The sequence below is a fragment of the Coregonus lavaretus genome (assembly GCF_964263955.1).
Source record: "Coregonus lavaretus genome assembly, chromosome: 13".
In the NCBI taxonomy this organism is placed as follows: domain Eukaryota; kingdom Metazoa; phylum Chordata; class Actinopteri; order Salmoniformes; family Salmonidae; genus Coregonus; species Coregonus lavaretus.
The window spans coordinates 8,934,035-8,952,315 of record NC_140000.1 but is presented as its reverse complement, the minus strand read 5'-3'; the positions used below and the strand labels follow the sequence as shown (position 1 = coordinate 8,952,315).

Genomic DNA, 18,281 nt, shown 5'->3' with positions numbered 1-18,281 from the left:
TCCCCATCCCTCTCTCTCCTCTCTCCATCCCCCTCTCTCCTCTCCCCATCCCTCTCTCCTCTCTCCATCCCTCTCTCTCCTCTCCCCATCCCTCTCTCTCCTCTCTCCATCCCTCTTTCTCCTCTCCCCATCCCTCTCTCTCCTCTCTCCATCCCGCTCTCTCCCCATCCCTCTCTCTCCCCATCCCTCTCTCTCCTCTCTCCATCCCTCTCTCTCTCCATCCCTCTCTCTCCCATCCCTCTCTCTCCCCATCCCTCTCTCTCCTCTCCCCATCCCTCTCTCTCCATCCATCTCTCTCTCCATCCCTCTCTCTCCTCTCCCCATCCCTCTCTCTCCTCTCTCCATCCCTCTCTCTCCATCCCTCCCTCTCCTCTCTCCATCCCTCCCTCTCCTCTCTCCATCCCTCTCTCTCCTCTCTCCATCCCTCCCTCTCCTCTCTCCATCCCTCTCTCTCCTCTCTCCATCCCTCTCTCTCCTCTCTCCATCTCTCTCCTCTCTCCATCCCCGTCTCTCTCTCCTTTCTCCATCCCTCTCTCTCCTCTCTCCATCCCTCTCTCTCCCCATCCCTCTCTCTCCTCTCTCCATCCCCCTCTCTCCTCTCCCCATCCCTCTCTCCTCTCTCCATCCCTCTCTCTCCTCTCCCCATCCCTCTCTCTCCTCTCTCCATCCCTCTTTCTCCTCTCCCCATCCCTCTCTCTCCTCTCTCCATCCCGCTCTCTCCCCATCCCTCTCTCTCCCCATCCCTCTCTCTCCTCTCTCCATCCCTCTCTCTCTCCATCCCTCTCTCTCCCCATCCCTCTCTCTCCTCTCTCCATCCCTCTCTCTCCTCTCCCCATCCCTCTCTCTCCTCTCCCCATCCCTCTCTCTCCATCCATCTCTCTCTCCATCCCTCTCTCTCCTCTCTCCATCCCTCTCTCTCCTCTCCCCATCCCTCTCTCTCTCCTCTCTCCATCCCTCTCTCCTCTCCCCATCCCTCTCTCTCCTCTCTCCATTCCTCTCTCTCCCCATCCCTCTCTCCTCTCCCCATCCCTCTCTCTCCTCTCTCCGTCCCTCTCTCTCTCCTCTCCCCATCCCTCTCTCTCCTCTCTCCATCCCTCTCTCTCTCCATCCCTCTACTCTCTCCATCCCTCTCTCTCCTCTCTCCATCTCGCTCTCTCCATCCTCCCTCCATCCCTCTGCTGTTACACAGAAATATCACCACTCAGACATTCACAAAAATAACCAGTTCAATATTTAATGTCCTTGGAAATCCAAAGGTCATAATTCTTTGCAAAAGCAGATATTTTACATTATCAATGTTGCACCGATCAGTGGATTATATTAAAATATTAATATTAAATTATTACAATTATAAAATCATATCTGCAGCCGCAAAGCAAGAATTGATTGGTTGAGATCCAGTTCCCCTGATGGAAAGATAATATTTCAGTCATTATTATATTAAATAAATTACATTACTAGATTAGTATTAAAGTCTGCAAAATTAAATGTAATGTGGGTGTCCCTCCCTGTGAAAGCTATAGAAATGGTACAATAAATTAGTAATTACAATTACTGCTGCTTCATCATGGTCCGTAGCAGATAGTGGCACTTCAGGAACATTGGGATTTCATATTTAATCAATGAAGTAATTTTCAAGCTGCAATATGCAACTTTTAGGCTGACCCAACCAAATTCACATAGAAATATTAGTTATAGATCTGTCATTGTCATTGTAAGCAAGTCTAAGAAGCAGTAGATCTGTTCTATGTGTGCTATTTCTATGCTCCCCGTTCTTAAGTTTCATTGTTGCCTTTTACTTTCGGTTTTGTACACCAGCTTCAAACAATATTTTTGGTTATATAAAATATATTTCCCAGCGGTTTAGATGGTATAATGATTCTCTACACAAAACAAGCAATGATTGCTTGTTTTGTCACATAAATTGAAATTAGGCAAACTATTTGAATTTTAGCAACCAGGAAATGGAGAAGCGATTTCTGCATATTGCACCTTTAAATGTGAAACCATGCAGACTGTGAGGTGTGGAAATGTAGGTTATTCTGTGCACATGTAGCTCTGTAAAAGAGCACCTCCATACCTAAACAAACACACACCTCCATCTTACCAGAGATTGACCAAACCCAGTGTCTCATAAAACCCATCCCCAGTCATCCCCATGCTACACAGGTGCAGCCTATTTATAGGCAGTCGCCCAAAATTCACCCCCTTACCCACCTTCAGCTCCCCCACCCCCTCAAACACCCTCGCTCCCTCCCTGTCCTTCACCTTGGCCAGGGTGAGGTGGTAGCGTGGTGTGAAGGAGTCCCTGTGCAGCCAGCCCTGCTCTCTGAAGGCCTCCTGTAGGCCAGCGTTCAGCTGCTGGAGGTGGCGCTGAGGATGGGGGCTCAGGTAGAGAACCTTCCCACCAAAGTGCTTCAGTTTCAGGGGGAAAGAGACGGCCACAGGGGGGTTGCGGTCCAAGTAGGCGAAGCGTTGGAGCATCTCCCCAGCGGCGGTGACCTCGGCTGGGCCGGGGAGGACCAGGAGACAGAGGGTGACATGAAGGGAGGAGGGGGGTAACCAGTGAGGGGCGGATGAGGGGAGGAGGGAGGTGAGCTCCTCCTGAAGGCGCTGGAAGGAGGAGAGGATGGAGGGAGTGTTGGCCCGGAAGGTGATGAAGTGGGTGGGCTTACGTTTGGAAGGCCGGCCTCCACCCCTCTCTGTTCTCTGCTCCATCCCTCTCTCTCCTCTCTCCATCCCTCTCTCTCCCCATCCCTCTCTCTCCTCTCTCCATCCCCCTCTCTCCTCTCCCCATCCCTCTCTCCTCTCTCCATCCCTCTCTCTCTGGGCTAGGTCTGGGCCTTTCTCTCCATCCCAGTAATCTTTCCATTCTTCCTCCCCACCTTCCTCCCCCCTGCTCTCTCTTTCTCTCTGGGATAGAGAGATCTGGTCTGCTATGACGACTAAAACGGAATCCTTCCCAACTTCCTCTTCCGAGGGTTCTGATTCTCTTCCTACTTCCTGTTGGTTCAGTGGAGTACTTCCTGTGCCTGGTCTGATCGACTCAGGCATCTGAACACTTGTCTTGCTCTGATTTCTTTCCTCCAAGTGTCCGTTTTCAACATCCTGTTTTATCAGGTACTCTTCACTCTCTTCTCCCTCCTCTGTAGTGACGACGCCATCTTGTTCTTCTCTTGGGTCTTGTTGTTTAACATCTTGTGTCCCTGTTCCTGCCAATAAACAAGCAGATTTTGAAGGGTAACCAAACATTATGACAAAAACATGTTATAGACTAACAAAGTGAAATAGAACAGTATGTTAATCCAGGTTCTAGAGCTGTGTAAATCCCTCACCCTCTCACTCTCCCTTCCTACCTTCCTCTCTCCCTACCTACCTTCCTCCCTCTCTCTCTCTCTCCCTACCTTCCTCCCTCGCTACATTCCTTCCTCGCCCTCTCACCTTCCTTCCCCTCGCTCCCTCACCCTCACCCCCTTCCTCCCCCTCTCTCCCTCTCCCTTCCTCCCCCTCTCTCCCGCTCCCTTCCTCCCTCCCTCACTCCCTCCCCACCCTCCCTCACTCCCTCCCCTCCCTCACCTGCTCTCCCTTCCACCCTCCCTCACCCTCTTTCCCTTCCTCCCTCTCTCTCCCCTCCTTTCCTCACTCCCTCACCCTCTCTCCCTCCCTTCCCTCCCTCACCCTCTCTCCCTTCCACCCTTCCCCCCTCACTCCCTCCCTCCCTCCCTCACTCCCTACCCTCCCTCACCCTCTCTCCCTTCCACCCTCCCTCGCCCTCTCTTACCCTGCTCTTGCTCCTCCTCCTGCCCAAAGGGGGGCGCCAGACACTGTCCAGTGGATCCAAACACCCTGTCAGTCCTGTTGTTGCGGTCCCAGACTCTACGCCCTCTATGGGTGAAGTACTGGATCCTGTGTCTGGGCAGGGCTAGCTCAGAGGAGTAGTCACAGTCGCAGGGGTCGGCATCCCAGTTGAACTCAGAGAAGGGGCGCTCCAGCACCCCAAGGAAGCGGTCCACGTACCCCACCACGAAGTCCGCCGCCTCCACCGACGGGTCCCACAGGATCCGCGAGATGACGTCATCGGCTGTGCGCATGCGGGGCTTCTTGGTTGATTCTGAGGGGAGAGAGAAACACGTTTGTCAGCTAGTTATACTTAGTTTGCAGTAAATTTTAGTGGGTTCTCATATGTTCAGTTAGATTTAATGGAGGGAAATTGTACCTTTTCCCTCTGTGTCTTTTGGCTGGTTTGTTTTACTGCCTTTTGCTTTCTTCTTGAGTTTTCCCTCCTTTTCTCCATCATCCTTCCTGTTTTCCTGGTCTATAACAGCCTCTGGGTCGTCTAATGTTGGAGTGCTGAGGAAGAGGGAAGGAGAAAGAGGGATTTTATTCATCACTATGGTCAATGTAAGAGCTGACCTGTTAGGTCTACCTCATACTGATAGGACAGTGACCCCTTAGATGGATGTATTTTAAGAGGTTTATCTAGATGTCTAAACAGATGCATTCATTTAACTCAGCTATTCTTTACTATTCTACCTCTTCACTTACCTATGCTATGGAATTAACTACCTATCTATCCTATTTCTATTGTGCTACATAATTGATTACCACTTGGTTCAGAGGCTCTGTCTGCTGTGAGGGCATCAGCCAACATCACAGATACTGATTCTCACAAGAGGGAAAACAACATCTTCTTCTGAAGATTCCACTGTCACCAGGCAGAAGGCTTAGTAATGAGAGGGAGGACTCAGATTCTGAGGGCCATCTGTTTAGGGCTGGCAGCTATATGCTTTGAAGATTTCTGTCTTTCTGTCTTATTTTGTTGTTCAAGTGGTTAGAAGTCTGAAATATACTGAATATTGAGTAAAATATTAGCCCCTAACCCCTGGGCATTTTCAGCTGTTCTAGGGCTGCACAAACATTATACATCAGACAATTTAATTCATGTTTTTTTAACCATTACATGAATGTTAAAGAAATGTTTAGACATCACAGTAACAATGTCATCATGGCACCATCAAAAGTCGAAATGCAATGTTACTTAGCCATTGCCCTGTCAAAATTCCTGGTATATAACATTATGTTCTTACAGGTCGGTGGTGAGCGTGTTAGCTACAGACCTGTGAGATCGACGACACCTGTTTCCAAAACGACACTTTCCCAACAAGAAGAACTGACAGACACCTGCTCCCTCCTCCTGGCCTAGTACATCAGAGAGAGAGAGAGAGGGGGGGGGGGGGGGGGACAGTTATTTTGCAGACTGTTTCATCCAAAGTCAGTTACGAAACAATACAAATAATGAGCTGAAATATACTGATTCATATTCTCTTGAGGCCTTATATAATATGTGGATGGTAGTTTGTCCTTCCCAGTGTTATCACAGTGTCCTTGGATTTGCCTAGTTTTAGATTTTCCATTGAGAACAAATGTTAAATTCCCATGTATTGGTCCACCAAGACCAGTGTGTATATAAAGAAGGAGACTGAGCCCAGTAGACTACATTAGTTCTGAAGAGACATTGTTTCAGAATGAGGGGTGCTGTAGCTCTGCAGGTGTTGCTGTTCTGTCTGTCTGGGACATGGGGTCAGGGAGAGAGAGGAGGGGTCAGAGAGAATGACATCACTCAACAGGGTCATGATTACCCAGAAATTACCCCCAGACACGCAACCTACCAGACCAGCCAACCTGACACAGTCTTTACTGAACTGAAGGAGCTGAGAGACATGGTGGTGGAACAGAGAGTGGAGCTGAGGAACATGTGGGCCAGTGACAGCTAGTGAGAGCCAGGTGGACGAGCTGCAGAAAGAGGTGGTGAACCAGAGAGTGGAGTGTCACTTTGACTGAACTGCACTTCCACAAGAACAAGGTGGAGGAACTGGAGGGAGCCAATGCAGGTAAAAAAAATAATTTGCTAATATTTAAATCGAACAGACAACGAACAAAATACCATTCTGTTACTTAATATTGTTCTGTATGTTATTGCAGTCTCTGAAATCAAGATTAAAGAGCTGAAAATAGAAAATGCAGGTAACAGTTTAAGGACCTACAGCTCTCAAAATATGTTCTCCGTTTTTGTTCTCTCTAATTCCAGGCCAAGCAGCAGAACTGTCAGCCATGCAGGCCAGTGACAGCCAGTGAGAGCGAGAACTGATGTGGATTTTTACATTGATATGGATTTTTTAGATTGGTACATCGCTGTTGCTAGGCAAGACCTTAATTAATTCCTCTCACTAGGTTTGTGTGTGTGTAAAATGGGCATCTGACCTGTCATCGGGTCAAATTCTACAGCTGTCTTATCTTATCAGTGACTGAAATCAGACTGTGACCCTGTGGCTCTCCTTAGGCATATCCCTGGAACAAGCCAGGGTTGAACAGAGTTCAGGCTAAACCCTTTGTCTCTCCTTGGGCATCTTCTTGATTAATTACAGCATGACGGGTTGGGCTTGGGTATGTTTGAGAGATTGATTGTGGACCTGCCATGTCCACAATCAATCTCCAGGTCAAGCCAGGGTGAGCCGGGGTTGAACAGAGTTCAAACTGAACATGATTTTGCATGACAAGCCTTATTTGGTCAAGAGGTGAAAACTGGAGACAGAGGTGGTGGAACCAAAGAGGGAGGGGTTAAGCTAAAATGTATGTAAAATGACTATATAAACTGAGAGCTGGGAGGTTGAAAAGGAGATGCTCTGCAGACCACTCGGCTTTGTCCATTGTAATAAAGTCTATCTTAATTCTACAAAAACTCCGGAAATACTTTGGTTCTTTGATCAATATAAGGACGAATTTGCCACAACAGAACACATGTACAGTATTGAAAGAGCTTAATGATGACAGATGAATCATTTGTTTACAGTCGGTAGGATTTTTCCTTTCCCCCAGTAGATCATTGAAGAGTTAATATTTGCTCTGAAATGTCTCTCTAGCCCAGGAGGCCAGACTGAGTGCCAGTGAGAGAGGTGGAGGAGCTGAAGAAGGAGAATGCAGGTTAGAAAACACACAAATGTAGTTCATGTGCCACACTGACATTTTCTTCACAGGTGTAGGATTACTGTGTATACTATATCATATAATGGGAAATAACATACACTACCGGTCAAAAGTTTTAGAACACCTACTCATTCAAAGGTTTTTTCTTTATTTTTACAATTTTTCTACATTTTAGAATAATAGTGAAGACATCAAAACTATGAAATAACACATATGGAATCATGTAGTAACCAAAAAAGTGTTAAACAAATCAAAATATATTTTATATTTCAGATTCTTCAAATAGCCACCCTTTGCCTTGATGACAGCTTTGCACACTCTTGGCATTCTCTCAACCAGCTTCATGAGGTAGTCACCTGGAATGCATTTCAATTAACAGGTACGCCTTGTTAAAAGTTAATTTGTGGAATTTCTTTCCTTCTTAATGCGTTTGAGCCAATCAGTTGTGTTGTGACAAGGTAGGGGGGTATACAGAAGATTTGGTAAAAGACCAAGTCCATATTATGGCAAGAACAGCTCAAATAAGAAAAGAGAAACGACAATCCATCATTACTTTAAGACATGAAGGTCAGTCAATCCGGAAAATGTCAAGAACTATGAAAGTTTCTTCAAGTGCAGTCGCAAAAACCATCAAGCGCTATGATGAAACTGGCTCTCATGAGGACTGCCAAAGGAATAGAAGGCCCAGAGTTACCTCTGCTGCAGAGGATAAGTTCATTAGTGTTACCAGACTCAGAAATTGCAGCCCAAATAAATGCTTCACAGAGTTCAAGTCACAGACAAATCTCAACATCAACTGTTCAGAGGGGACTGTGTGAATCAGGCCTTCATGGTCGAATTGCTGCAAAGAAACCACAACTAAAGGACACCAATAAGAAGAAGAGACTTGCTTGGGCCAAGAAACACAAGCAATGGACATTAGACCGGTGGAAATGTGTCCTTTGGTCTGGAGTCCAAATTTGAGATTTTTGGTTCCAACCGCCATGTCTTTGTGAGACACGGTGTGGATGAACGGATGATCTCCGCATGTGTATTTCCCACCGTAAAGCATGGAGGAGGAGGTGTGATGGTGTGGGGGTGCTTTGCTGGTGACACTGTCTGTGATTTATTTAGAATTCAAGGCACACTTAACCAGCATGGCTACCACAGCATTCTGCAGCGATACGCCATCCCATCTGGTTTGGTCTTAGTGGGACTATCCTTTGTTTTTCAACAGGACAATGACCCAACACACCTCCAGGCTGTGTAAGAGCTATTTTACCAAGAAGGAGAGTGATGCATCAGATGACCTGGCCTCTGTGAGAGCAAAATTACAAGATTATGTTCTAATACTGTTATTACATCAAATGGTTGTTTTCTGCAATAGAATAGGGTTCTTAGAACTCTCATGTATCTGTTAACACTGACAGTAGATTTACGATGCCTTAGGTGATAAACCTAACAAGCCACATTCCATTCATGTGAGGAAGATGGCTCCAGTCTGACTGAGCCTGCAGTTTATAGACCCAATTGGTGTTTGTGTATAATGAGGTACAAGGGAGAGATGGCTCGGGTATGGCTAATGATGAGAGGAACCTTGTTTTGGGGGCCAAACTCTGGTTTCTGTACAATAAGAACAGTCTTCATGGCAAATCCTATCTGGCTGGGGGATACTCCTTTCTCAAATATCAAGTCTCACCTTGTGACCCATTCCATACATCTGTTATTTGTCATGTAGACTAAGAGAGTGTATCTTTGCTATGAAATTTATTTGTATTCTTTGTGTCAGGGCTCTCAGCCCAACAGTCAAGAGTGTTGGGCCGACCAGCCTCGTTATTGCAGAGCTTTTCAACCCAACAGTCAAGAGTGTTGGGTCGACCAGCCTCGTTTTGAATAAAGTCATATCCTGATTGGTGATTGACCTTGTCTCTCCTCATTATTGATTACAATTTCCACTACACCTCCACAATCCCCCGACCTCAACCAAACTGAGATGGTTTGGGATGAGTCGGACCGCACAGTGAAGGAAAAGCAGCCAACACGTGCTCAGCATATGGTGGAACTTCTTCAAGACTTTTGGAAAAGCATTCCAGGTGAAGCTGGTTGACAGAATGCCAAGAGTGTGCAAAGCTGTCATCAAGGCAAAGGGTAGCTACTTTGAAGAATCTCAAATATAAAATATATTTTGATTTGTTTAACACTTTTCGGGTTACTTGAGGTACAGTGAGGGAAAAAAGTATTTGATCCCCTGCTGATTTTGTACGTTTGCCCACTGACAAAGAAATGATCAGTCTATCATTTTAATGGTAGGTTTATTTGAACAGTGAGAGACAGAATAACAACAAAAAAATCCAGAAAAACACATGTCAAAATTTCTATAAATTGAGTTGCATTTTAATGAGGGAAATAAGTATTTGACCCCTCTGCAAAACATTACTTAGTACTTGGTGGCAAAACCCTTGTTGGCAATCACAGAGGTCAGATGTTTCTTGTAGTTGGCCACCAGGTTTGCACACATCTCAGGAGGGATTTTGTCCCACTCCTCTTTGCAGATCTTCTCCAAGTCATTAAGGTTTCGAGCCTGATGTTTGGCAACTCGAACCTTCAGCTCCCTCCACAGATTTTCTATGGGATTAAGGTCTGGAGACTGGCTAGGCCACTCCAGGACCTTAATGTGCTTCTTCTTGAGCCACTCCTTTGTTGCCTTGGCCGTGTGTTTTGGGATATTGTCATGCTGGAATACCCATCCAAGACCCATTTTCAATGCCCTGGCTGAGGGAAGGAGGTTCTCACCCAAGATTTGACGGTACATGGCGCCGTCCATCGTCCCTTTGATGCGGTGAAGTTGTCCTGTCCCCTTAGCAGAAAAACACCCCCAAAGCATAATGTTTCCACCTCCATGTTTGACGGTGGGGATGGTGTTCTTGGGGTCATAGGCAGCATTCCTCCTCCTCCAAACACGGCGAGTTGAGTTGATGCCAAAGAGCTCCATTTTGGTCTCATCTGACCACAACACTTTCACCCAGTTCTCCTCTGAATCATTCAGATGTTCATTGGCAATCTTCAGACGGGCCTGTATATGTGATTTCTTGAGCAGGGGGACCTTGCGGGCGCTGCAGGATTTCAGTCCTTCACGGCGTAGTGTGTTACCAATTGTTTTCTTGGTGACTATGGTCCCAGCTGCCTTGAGATCATTGACAAGAGCCTCCCGTGTAGTTCTGGGCTGATTCCTCACCGTTCTCATGATCATTGCAACTCCACGAGGTGAGATCTTGCATGGAGCCCCAGGCCAAGGGAGATTGACAGTAATTTTGTGTTTCTTCCATTTGCAAATAATCGCACCAACTGTTGTCACCTTCTCACCAAGCTGCTTGGCGATGGTCTTGTAGCCCATTCCAGCCTTGTGTAGGTCTACAATCCTGTCCCTGACATCCTTGGAGAGCTCTTTGGTCTTGGCCATGGTGGAGAGTTTGGAATCTGATTGATTGATTGCTTCTGTGGACAGGTGTCTTTTATACAGGTAACAAACTGAGATTAGGAGCACTCCCTTTAAGAGTGTGCTCCTAATCTCAGCTCATTACCTGTATAAAAGACACCTGGGAGCCAGAAATCTTTCTGATTGAGAGGGGGTCAAATACTTATTTCCCTCATTAAAATGCAAATCAATTTATAACATTTTTGACATGTGTTTTTATGGATTTTTGTTGTTGTTATTCTGTCTCTCACTGTTCAAATAAACCTACCATTAAAATGTAGACTGATCATTCTTTGTCAGTGGGCAAACGTACAAAATCAGCAGGGGATCAAATACTTTTTTCCCTCACTGTACCTACCTACATGTATGAACATGAGAGTACACTCTGGGCCAGCTAACGTTACTGAGTGCTGATGGAAAGTGTTGAACTCTTCCTGCTCCCTGTTTTTCCTCTGATGCAGGTGTCTTCACAGCACCAGTGAGAGGAGTCTACTACATCAGATTCACTGCCAGTCATGCCCCTAGCCCAGGAGACATTGGTGTTTACATGTACAAGAATGACAAGAGAATCATGTTTAATTATGCACACAATCCTGGTGGAAATCGTAGATTTGTGGTAAATGCAGTGACTCTAGAGCTGAAGGAGGGGGATGTGGTCTACATGAGTCTCCCCTCAGGCATGGGGCTGTATGATGATTCAGATAACCTCAACACCTTCAGTGGCTTCCTACATTTACATTTACATCATTTAGCAGACGCTCTTATCCAGAGCGACTTACAAATTGGTGCATTCAACTTATAATAGCAAGTGGGACAACCACTTTTTTTATTTTATTTTTTTATGGGGGGGTGGGGGAGGGGTGGGGGTAGAAGGATTGCTTTATACTATTCCAGGTATTCCTTAAAGAGGTAGGGTTTCAAGTGTCTCCGGAAGGTGGTCAGTGACTCCGCTGTCCTGGCGTCGTGGGGGAGCTTGTTCCACCATTGGGGTGCCAGAGCAGCAAATAGCTTTGACTGGGCTGAGCGGGAACTGTTCTTCTGTAGAGGTAGGGGAGCTAGCAGGCCAGAGGTGGATGAACGTAGTGCCCTCGTTTGGGTGTAGGGTCTGATCAGAGCCTGAAGGTAAGGAGGTGCCGTTCCCCTCACAGCTCCGTAGGCAAGCACCATGGTCTTGTAGTAGAAGCCAGTGGAGTGTGCGGAGGAGCGGGGTGACATGAGAGAACTTGGGAAGGTCGAACACCAGACGGGCTACAGCGTTCTGGATAAGTTGTAGGGGTTTAATGGCACAGGCATTAAATGGCACAGGCAAGTGCCTGGATTAGGACCTGTGCCGCTTTCTGTGTAAGGTAGGGTCGTACTCTGCGAATGTTGTAGAGCATGAACCTGCAGGATCGGGTCACCGCTTTGATGTTAGCAGAGAACGACAGGGTGTTGTCCAGGGTCATGCCAAGGCTCTTTGCACTCTGGGAGGAGGCCACAATGGAGTTGTCAACCGTGATGGCGAGATCATGGAGCGGGCAGTCCTTCCCAGGGAGGAAGAGCAGCTCCGTCTTGCCGAGGTTCAGCTTGAGGTGGTGATCCGACATCCACACTGATATGTCTGCCAGACATGCAGAGATGCGATTCGCCACCTGGTTCAGAAGGGGGAAAGGAGAAAATTAATTGTGTGTCGTCTGGTAGCAATGATAGGAGAGACCATGTGAGGATATGACAGAGCCAAGTGACTTGGTGTATAGAGAGAATAGGAGAAGGCCTAGAACTGAGCCCTGGGGGACACCAGTGGTGAGAGCACGTGGTGTGGAGACAGATTCACGCCACGCCACCTGGTAGGAGCGACCTGTCAGGTAGGACGCAATCCAAGAGTGAGCAGCGCCGGAGATGCCCAACTCGGAGAGGGTAGAGAGGAGGATCTGATGGTTCACAGTATCAAAGGCAGCGGATAGGTCTAGAAGGATAAGAGCAGAAGAGAGAGAGTTAGCTTTAGCAGTGCGGAGAGCCTCCGTGACACAGAGAAGAGCAGTCTCAGTTGAATGACCAGTCTTGAAACCTGACTGGTTTGGATCAAGAAGATCATTCTGAGAGAGATAGCAAGAGAGTTGGCTAGAGACGGCACGCTCAAGAGTTTTGGAGAGAAAAGAAAGAAGGGATACTGGTCTGTAGTTGTTGACATCGGAGGGATCGAGTGTAGGTTTTTTGAGGAGGGGTGCAACTCTCGCTCTCTTGAAGACGGAAGGGACATGGCCAGTGATCAAGGATGAGTTGATGAGCGACGTGAGGTAAGGGAGAGGTCTCCGGAAATGGTCTGGAGAAGAGAGGAAGGGATAGGGTCAAGCGGGCAGGTTGTTGGGCGGCCGGCCGTCACAAGTCGCAAGATTTCATCTGGAGAGAGAGGGGAGAAAGAAGTCAAAGCATAGGGTAGGGCAGTGTGAGCAGGACCAGCGGTGTCATTTGACTTAATAAATGAGGATCGGATGTCGTCAACCTTCTTTTCAAAATGGTTGATGAAGTCATCCACAGAGAGGGAGGAGGGAGGGGGAGGAGGAGGAGGAGGATTCAGCAGGGAGGAGAAGGTGGCAAAGAGCTTCCTAGGGTTAGAGGCAGAGGCTTGAAATGTAGAGTGGTAGAAAGTGGCTTTAACAGCGGAAACAGAGGAAGAGAATGTAGAGAGGAGGGAGTGAAAAGATGCCAGGTCCGCAGGGAGTCTAGTTTTCTTCCATTTCCGCTCGGCTGCCCAGAGCCCTCTTCTGTGAGCTCGCAATGAGTCGTCAAGCCACGGAGCAGGAAGGGAGGACCGAGCCGGCCGGGAGGATAGGGGACAAAGAGAGTCAAAAGATGCAGAAAGGGAGGAGAGGAGAGTTGAGGAGGCAGAATCAGGAGATCGGAGGGAGAAGGATTTAGCAGAGGGAAGAGATGATAGGATGGAAGAGGAGAGAGTAGCGGGAGAGAGAGAGCGAAGGTTGCAACGGCACATTACCATCTGAGTAGGGGCAGAGTGAGTAGTGTTGGAGGAGAGCGAGAGAGAAAAGGATACAAAGTAGTGGTCGAGACTTGGAGGGGAGTTGCAGTGAGATTAGTAGAAGAACAGCATCTAGTAAAGATGAGGTCAAGCGTATTGCCTGCCTTGTGAGTAGGGGGGGACGGTGAGAGGGTGAGGTCAAAAGAGGAAAGGAGTGGAAAGAAGGAGGCAGAGAGAAATGAGTCAAAGGCAGACGTAGGGAGGTTAAAGTCACCCAGAACTGTGAGGGGTGAGCCATCCTCAGGAAAGGAACTCATCAAGGCGTCAAGCTCATTGATGAACTCTCCAAGGGAACCTGGAGGGCGATAAATGACAAGGATGTTAAGCTTGAATGGGCTAGTGACTGTGACAGCATGGAATTCAAATGAGGAGATAGACAGATGGGTCAGGGGAAAAAGAGAGAATGTCCACTTTGGAGAGATGAGGAATCCTGTGCCACCGCCGCACTGACCAGATGCTCTCGGGGTATGCGAGAACACATGGTTAGAGGAGGAAAGAGCAGTAGGAGTAGCAGTGTTTTCTGTGGTAATCCATGTTTCCGTCAGCGCCAAGAAGTCGAGGGACTGGAGGGTAGCATAGGCTGAGATGAACTCTGCCTTGTTGGTCGCAGGAGGGCAGTTCCAGAGGCTGCCAGAGACCTGGAACTCCACGTGGGTCGTGCACGCAGGGACCACCAGATTAGAGTGGCAACAGCCACGTGGTGTGAAACGTTTGTATGGCCTGTGCAGAGAGGAGAGAACAGGGATAGACAGACACATAGTTGACAGGCTACAGAGAAAGGCTACAATAATGCAAAGGAGATCGGAATGAAATGAACTAAAAATCTGGGAAAGCGAGAGAGCAGGGCCTCCCTCACTTACGTTTCACTGAAACACTCAAATATAACTCTCCCAACTTCCACTTTAGAAATTATAATTGTTGTAAACTACAGCGGTTCAATGTTTCTAGAAATAGACTCTAACTTAGTTCATTCAGCTAGCTAACTTGGTACACCGAATCATATGACGCCAAAGCCAACTAGCATGCCAGCCTCCAATAACACGGTTTAGCACCAATACTTGGTTACAACAAACCACCAGTGTGTTAACACGCCAAGCAGATCATTCGTGTCCGTGTCTAACGTTGTGGCTTCCTACTCTTCCCTATGTGAGGGGAATCATTTCAAATCATAGGCCCAATAACACTATGTAACTACTAATGAAAATTCTTAATACAATTATATTCAGAAAACTGATGGGAGTGATATCTAATCTAAATCACATACCACCACACCTTGAATGATGTCATAGTTGAGGTTTTAATGAGACTGCTATTGTGCAACTTCTGATTAGGACAACCAGGACTCATTATGTCAGGGGTGTCAAACTCATTCCATTCAGGGCCTAGTGTCTGCTGGTTTTTGGTTTTCCTTTCAATTAATACCTAGACAACCAGGTGAGGGGGAGTTCCTTACTAATCAGTGACCTTAATTCATCAACAAGTGAAAACCTGCAGACACTCAGCCCTCCGTGGAATGAGTTTGACACGTGCATTATCGCCTTTCCATTCATAAATCTCTCCCAACGTATTAGCTTTCACTGATTTCCCAACATGAATGTTAAACAGTATCTGACACACATCTACAGTATTACTGGTGTGTCAGGCACGTAATTTGTCCTTAGAGGAGGGGTTTCGCATAAGAAGTATGATAGTGCATAAAACATTGCAAGTGTAATTCCATCCGTTCTTGGCACTGACAACATTTGGACTGGACTGACTTGGCTCGCAACCTAATGACACTAGAGGGGGTACACAGACAGTTTGGTTGGTTTCTTCCTTTCCCAAAAGTAGGAGTAGGATGAACTCACCCCTAGACACTGACCTAGGTTAGTTATGTTTTCCTTAGAAGTTAGCAAGAGTGAGCTGATCCTAAATATGTGCCTAAGAGCAACTTCCACCAGGAGCTTTCTGAGAGAGTGGGGGAGTAACAAGTGGGAAAATCACAGCTTTCTCCCAAATATCAAATTAAATGTTATTAGTCACATGCTTCGTAAACAACCGGTGTAGACTAACAGTGAAATGCTTACTTATGGGCCCTTCCCAACAATGCAGAGAGAAAGAAAATAGAGAAATAATAGAAAAGTAATAACACGTAATAATAAAAGTAGCTCTCAGAGAGATCACACTGTCTGATGAATGCACCTAAGATCTACTCACAGTGTGGAATTTCTGTGGAACATATTATCGTTACTTACGCAAACCCAGACTTCCTTTAGGGAAGATGAGGATGGGGTGAACACCAGTGGAGGCTGGTGGGAGGAGATATAGGAGGACGGGCTCATTGTAATGGCTGGAATGGAATAAATGGAACGATATCAAACACATTGCACATATGAAAACCACGTTTGACTCCGTTCCAATAATTCCATTCAAGCCATTACAATGAGCCCGTCCTCCTATAGCTCCTCCCACCAGCCTCCATTGGTGAACACCCAACTTCCTAGGTACCTCGATATTAAAAACGGTCCTTCATAATTTGATCATACCTAGAAAAACTTCAGTGTTGTGTAATTATCAAAACATTAACATTTTCTTTCGCTGTCATTTCTGCTCTGCCTCTAAAGAAGCATATATATGTTCTAGTTAGGCCTACATCTCATACGAGTACATAACTGTAAGTCGCTCTGGATAAGAGCGTCTGCTAAATGACTAAAATGTAAATGTACCAGCAGTGCACACTGAAACCAACTGAATGACAAAACATTACCTGCTGTCACCTGAGGTCCATCTTGGCTGTGACGGGCTGGGACCTCTGTCTTTGGCCCCTCTGTAGATCTATGCTCCTGTGCTCTCCTGTCCTCCAGGTTCTCAGCTGAGTCCAAAGGCAGACCTGTCTCCTCTGACGCCATAGTCAATCAACCTGTGGGTGTAAAAGGTTATTATACAAAAGTTGTAACTCTGTTTCTGACTGTTAACATAACATTACAAGCACAACCAGTTAATAAATCAATCACTTTAGCAAATATTGATTTTGGAAATACAGTAGCTAGATATTTAGAAGTAAGTTGTGCTAAAATAGCTAGTAGCTTGCTACCTAAGCTAAGGAGAATGGAGAGAGGTAGCCTGCTCTAATGAGGAAGTACGTCGCTACAACACACCCAAGAGTCAAGATAACAAGTTATAAGTTACAATGCCTCCCAAATGTTGAACATTAATATAACGAGAATGTAGTACTGTATAATATATGCATTATGATACATTATTGTTGTTAGTTAGCTGAATGAACACCCTCTGACTTATAAACAGATACGTCACAGATTCTGTCTGAAGCTACCGTAAATATGCACTTTGACCTTTGCTATGTTTGTACTGAGGGGGCTTATGGGAAATGTAGGTCTATGAGAACCCTATACCTCAGTGATGACAACAGGCTTTCTTCTCTTCGTTTATTCGTTTAAATAATCATTCAAATCCTCAAAACAATTGATACTATAACATTTTCTATACTAGGCCGTTTATAAATTGACGATAGTTTGTTATAATTTCTTACCGAAGAGACTTTACCAAAATTGTGCGTCATCTGTGCGGTCCTCCTGGATCCAAAGCTCGTGACTCCCCTCATCACATGACGACTACCACCAACCAAGAGAGCGAGCGTATGAAGAAAGATCAGTGGAAAAAGTATAAACAAAGGCGAATACAGCAACAAGACAACCTTTGTGAATTAATTATAAATTAGAACTTGCGTGTGCATTGGCGACTTATTTTCCATGCTTTTAAGAAAAGTGATCATGATCTATTTTCGAGACATTTGGCGGTACTGTGCTAGGGGTTAGCTTGTCAGCAATGTCCTTATGTGATGTTTTCATGCAATCTGATCGCCTGTAATTTGTTGCATTGATTGTTCACGCTGCTTTAATCAAGGTAAGTGTGCTTGACTTATAGGTGTCCATTTAGAAAGGTTGTAGCCTTTAAAATTGCAAGTAGGAAACTTTCACCAGCAATGAAATTGTATTACCTTTCTGTGTAATCAATCATCAATGTTTACACTGTGAATCTAAAGACAAAGCATTGACAATAACACACCTCTGATCACCAGTCAACTCTCGCAGGCCAGTTTTTTTTAAAGACCTTTATTTAACTAGACAAGTCAGTTAAGAACAAATTGTTATTTACAATGACGGCCTACACCGGACGACGCTGGGCCAATTGTGCGCCGCCCTATGGGACTCCCAATCACGGCCTGTTGTGATACAGTCTGGAATCGAAACAGGGGGGTCTGTAGTGACATCTCAAACACTGAGATGCAGTGCCTTAGACCGCTGCGCCACTCGAAAGGTACTCGGGAGGTACTGGCCGTTCTGCCGCGGTAGGCAAGGCTAATAAAATAAGATGTTATTGGTCAAACACGTGTTTAGCAGATGTTATTGCGGGTGTAGCGAAATGCTTGTGCTTCTAGCTCCGACAGTGCAGTAATATCTAACAATTTCACAACATATACCTAATACACACAAATCTAAGTAAGGAATGAATTAAGAATGTATACATATATGGACGAGCAATGTCAGAGCGTCATGGACTAAGATACAGTAGAATAGTTTAGAATACAGTATATACATATGAGATGAGTAATGCAAGATATGTAAACATTATAAAAGTGGCTAGTGTTCCATTTCTTAAAGTGGACAGTGATTTCTAGTCTATGGCTATAGGCAGCAGCCTCTAATGTGCTAGTGATGGCTGTTTAACAGTCTGATGGCCTTGAGATAGAACCTATTTTTCAGTCTCGTGGTCCCAGCATTGATGCACCTGTACTGACCTCACCTTCTGAATGATAGTGGGGTGAAC

At 46.1% G+C, this 18,281-nt stretch overlaps 2 protein-coding genes across 7 annotated transcripts in view; one reads left to right on the top strand and one right to left on the bottom strand.

Moving 5' to 3' along the window:
- Nucleotides 1-1,220: 1,220 nt before the first annotated feature.
- LOC311140196 (leukocyte receptor cluster member 9-like) lies at nt 1,221-17,065 on the bottom strand. Of its 5 annotated transcripts, none has more exons than XM_084175142.1 (6): nt 16,984-17,065; nt 16,201-16,353; nt 5,118-5,199; nt 4,217-4,350; nt 3,782-4,111; nt 1,221-3,212 (listed from the first exon to the last, which is right to left on the bottom strand). In XM_084175142.1, exons 2-6 carry the CDS (start codon nt 16,340-16,342, stop codon nt 2,104-2,106), a joined length of 1,797 nt encoding a protein of 598 aa, XP_084031268.1. In that variant the 5' UTR covers nt 16,343-16,353; nt 16,984-17,065; the 3' UTR covers nt 1,221-2,103. The 5 variants fall into 5 exon arrangements, with proteins under 5 accessions (XP_084031268.1, XP_084031269.1, XP_084031270.1 ...); XM_084175143.1 differs by lacking the exon at nt 16,984-17,065 and adding an exon at nt 16,528-16,738; XM_084175144.1 differs by lacking the exon at nt 16,984-17,065 and adding an exon at nt 16,592-16,738.
- LOC311140198 (folliculin-like) overlaps nt 17,059-18,281 on the top strand; it is a 28,215-nt gene continuing 26,992 nt past the window's right edge. For both annotated transcript variants that reach the window (XR_014614124.1, XM_084175147.1), the window contains exon 1: nt 17,059-17,357. The gene's annotated coding sequence lies outside the window, so the exon portion shown is untranslated. The remainder of the gene's footprint in view (nt 17,358-18,281) is intronic.

What these genes read in the sequence shown, in the direction of transcription:
- LOC311140196 (XM_084175142.1), bottom strand. Translation starts at nt 16,342, where the DNA reads ATGGCGTCAGAGGAGACAGGTCTGCCTTTGGACTCAGCTGAGAACCTG. An exon ending in TGGACCTCAGGTGACAGCAG is followed by an intron (nt 5,200 to 16,200) that starts GTAATGTTTTGT and finishes CTGATGTACTAG; the next exon opens with GCCAGGAGGAGGGAGCAGGT. An exon ending in GGAGGAGGAGCAAGAGCAGG is followed by an intron (nt 3,213 to 3,781) that starts GTAAGAGAGGGC and finishes GTTTATTGGCAG; the next exon opens with GAACAGGGACACAAGATGTT.